Source organism: Schistocerca serialis, chromosome 1 (assembly GCF_023864345.2).
Source record: "Schistocerca serialis cubense isolate TAMUIC-IGC-003099 chromosome 1, iqSchSeri2.2, whole genome shotgun sequence".
NCBI lineage: Eukaryota > Metazoa > Arthropoda > Insecta > Orthoptera > Acrididae > Schistocerca > Schistocerca serialis.
The window spans coordinates 992,307,197-992,311,361 of NC_064638.1; the positions used below are offsets into that span (position 1 = coordinate 992,307,197).

Sequence of the window (4,165 nt, forward strand, 5' to 3'; positions counted from 1 at the left end):
TAACCCTTTCAGACATGTATTTTTTCTGGAGGAAGGAAATTTTTTTGAATACTGTAATGGACTTGGATGATTTTTTAATGATTTTAGAAGCAACATTTATAAGAAGATATGTTACCATTTTCGAAAAAAAATTTTTACACATTTGTGTACACTGGGTCTCAATCAACACTGAAATCATACCAGACAAAACTAATTAATTTAAACATTACACATAAATCTGAAATCATTTACACACAAAATACATGCAAAATTCACCATAGTTTTAATTAAAAATGAAATGAGTCGTAAATTATGTTCATTATGTGGTTCTAATTGACATGAAATGAACGGAAACAGTTTTTTTCCTTTGACAAACAAAGATGTAAGTTACATTTTTCACATTTTATTTGTGAACGTCCCTTGCATCCTGGAAATTTGCACCTGGTAGGCAGTTCACCACTTTCATGAAGAGGCAAGTGTTGTGTTCCATCATACTGAATCTCTTCAGGAGGCCTAGTTTCTCCTCGTTATCTTTGAACAGGTGTATCTGGAAGTGTGGCAGAGGGTCGGCCCCATTTTCTATTTGAGGTATCCATCCCACTTAACACCAGAACATCAGCCAGCTTCATACGGAAGTGTAGGAGATCCATTATTTTCTTCGTTGGTAGACCAACTGCATTGGCATTTTTCCTGTATTCGAGCCATCTCTGTACCACAGCAAAATCTACAGCATGGAAAATAGCTCTGAGTGTCCATTTCTTTGACTTTATAAAAATTCTGTAGAATGGCATCAATTGATCAAAAAGACCAACTCTGCCCATCCCATGGTTGTAGCATTTTACAATCTCTGGTCGAGCGATAGTAACATATTTACTTTCTTTTTTGTCCCAGTGTTCAACTTTGTGAATTTCTCCTTTTCCACTGAAATTAGATCCTAGAACAACTGTTTTGTTGTCAACCCATTTTACCAGTATTATGTCATCTGCGCTAAAAATTTCTTCTGAAAATCCTCTTTCCTTCTTCATTGCCTCCTTATCTGGAATTAGAGGAGTTCCAGCAGCACAAATTTTTTCTTGTTTCAATGCTTGGAAAAGCTTGTATGAAGAAAAGATATTGTCAAAATATATCTTATGCCCCATTTGGTTTTTATTCTCTGGGATAATTGTAAAACTTCTGTTGGACCTTGGCCAAATTACTTTAACAAAGATGTCTCAAATTCAGTCGATGCTCCCTGATAAAGAATAAAATCATAAGCTAGTCCCCTCATACCACATAACATGTACATTTTGATACCCCACGGAGGAGGCTTTCCCTTCGCATACAGTTTTACTGACAGCTTCCCTGTGAATGGGATCATTGCCTCATCAACAGCAAGCTCTTCCTACACAGATAACTCCAGACATCTGTTACGGATGGCAGTATATATAGACTGAACTTAATAGAACTTACCCTTATTGTCTGCTGGTATAGCCATGTTGTTAACAAGATGTAAATTTGTTCTTAGTTTGAAGAATCTATTTCTGGGCATACTGTCCAAGAATAATTACATTTTCAAGAAGTACAGTAGGATTCTACATCAGGAACTGATTCTTCGTCTGATGATAAATCGAAATCTGACACCTCTCCATTCAGCAGCACCTCTAAAATGGCATCAGCATCTCCCTCAATGTTGAAATACTGTTTCTTTGACATGATGAACAGAACTGAAATATTCACAAATAATAATATCAGTAGTGGTATTTCCCTAAAATAATAATTTACAGTAGACCTAACGACATTGTCATCAACTGGAGCTTCAATGCTATGTCTATTTTCCTAATTGTTACTCATAACAATACCTAGTAATACAACATACTACATACGTTTTGAATAAATCCCAGTCAAAACTCATACAATCGTCAGGATAAAAAGAAAATGTTCCAACAAGCACTTCATGTAAAGGAAACACAAGATACTCAATGTTGTGTAAAACATTGTTCTTGAGATCTCATGCCTACAATTGTGTACACAGAAGAACATCGCTTCTTCTTGTTGACTAAAACAAATGATTTTGAAATATTAATTCTTGTAATAAATAAATCGAACATTCTACAATGTTCATGCAAAACAACAATACTGGTACTCAACTACGCTGTGGGTTATAGCTTACCAAAGACTATCAGCTACTTTCAAGGTCACGAACTGCTCTGCCCTGCTACATTAATCTGTTGATATGTTTATAGCGCTGCACAACAGATGGCAGCACTTGTGCATGGTGAAAAGAATGAACATTCACAAATGTGTACATCAGCTCCCAATTGAGGAAAAATACACTCCTGGAAATTGAAATAAGAACACCGTGAATTCATTGTCCCAGGAAGGGGAAACTTTATTGACACATTCTTGGGGTCAGATACATCACATGATCACACTGACAGAACCACAGGCACATAGACACAGGCAACAGAGCATGCACAATGTCGCCACTAGTACAGTGTATATCCACCTTTCGCAGCAATGCAGGCTGCTATTCTCCCATGGAGACGATCGTAGAGATGCTGGATGTAGTCCTGTGGAACGGCTTGCCATGTCATTTCCACCTGGCGCCTCAGTTGGACCAGCGTTCGTGCTGGACGTGCAGACCGCGTGAGACGATGCTTCATCCAGTCCCAAACATGCTCAATGGGGGACAGATCCGGAGATCTTGCTGGCCAGGGTAGTTGACTTACACCTTCTAGAGCACGTTGGGTGGCACGGGATACATGCATTGTCCTGTTGGAACAGCAAGTTCCCTTGCCGGTCTAGGAATGGTAGAACGATGGGTTCGATGACGGTTTGGATGTACCGTGCACTATTCAGTGTCCCCTCGACGATCACCAGTGGTGTACGGCCAATGTAGGAGATCGCTCCCCACACCACGATGCCGGGTGTTGGCCCTGTGTGCCTCGGTCGTATGCAGTCCTGATTGTGGCGCTCACCTGCACGGCGCCAAACACGCATACGACCATCATTGGCACCAAGGCAGAAGCGACTCTTATCGCTGAAGACGACACGTCTCCATTCGTCCCTCCATTCACGCCTGTCGCGACACCACTGGAGGGGGGCTGCACGATGTTGGGGCGTGAGCGGAAGACGGCCTAACGGTGTGCGGGACCGTAGCCCAGCTTCATGGAGACGGTTGCGAATGGTCCTCGCCGATACCCCAGGAGCAACAGTGTCCCTAATTTGCTGGGAAGTGGCGGTGCGGTCCCCTACGGCACTGCGTAGGATCCTACGGTCTTGGCGTGCATCCGTGCGTCGCTGCGGTCCGGTCCCAGGTCGACAGGCATGTGCACCTTCCGCCCACCACTGGCGACAACATCGATGTACTGTGGAGACCTCACGCCCCACGTGTTGAGCAATTCGGCGGTACGTCCACCCGGCCTCCCGCATGCCCACTATACGCCCTCACTCAAAGTCCGTCAACTGCACATACGGTTCACATCCACGCTGTCGCGGCATGCTACCAGTGTTAAAGACTGCGATGGAGCTCCGTATGCCACGGCAAACTGGCTGACACTGACGGCGGCGGTGCACAAATGCTGCGCAGCTAGCGCCATTCGACGGCCAACACCGCGGTTCCTGGTGTGTCCGCTGTGCCGTGCGTGTGATCATTGCTTGTACAGCCCTCTCGCAGTGGCCGGAGCAAGTATGGTGGGTCTGACACACCGGTGTCAATGTGTTCTTTTTTCCATTTCCAGGAGTGTATTTCTATTGTAGTTAAGACGTCGTGAAAATTAATGTACACAATTTTAACCACAGTGTCTGAAAGGGTTAAAGTTGTTAGAAAAAGTCTTGAAACGTTCTTGACCGATTTAGTGCCAATTTGTAAGTGATACCCTAAAAACCTTCAGATGGAAACAGGCAAAATATTTTTGTACATATTTACACTACTATGTAAAGAGAAGAAACACTGATTTACTTCAAAATTTTACATGATACTCTAACAAAAGTTTGGGTGGACATAGGGGGACATGTTGTTAGCAAACGTCTTCAAAATTTTTAACAAATTTACTTTATATCTTACATGATATTGTAATAAACATTTGGACAACATACACTATGTGTAATGTAACATACCCAATACATAAAGGGGAAATGTTGTCACCAAAAATCTTGAAAAGTTCTTGACTGATTTACACAGTATTCTAATAAACGTTAAGACAAG

At 42.3% G+C, this 4,165-nt stretch overlaps 1 protein-coding gene across 1 annotated transcript; it reads right to left on the reverse strand.

Annotated features, from left to right (window-relative positions):
- Positions 1-506: 506 nt before the first annotated feature.
- LOC126454247 (piggyBac transposable element-derived protein 3-like) lies at positions 507-1,118 on the reverse strand. Its single transcript, XM_050091132.1, has one exon. It carries the CDS (start codon positions 1,116-1,118, stop codon positions 507-509), a length of 612 nt encoding a protein of 203 aa, XP_049947089.1.
- Positions 1,119-4,165: the final 3,047 nt, after the last annotated feature.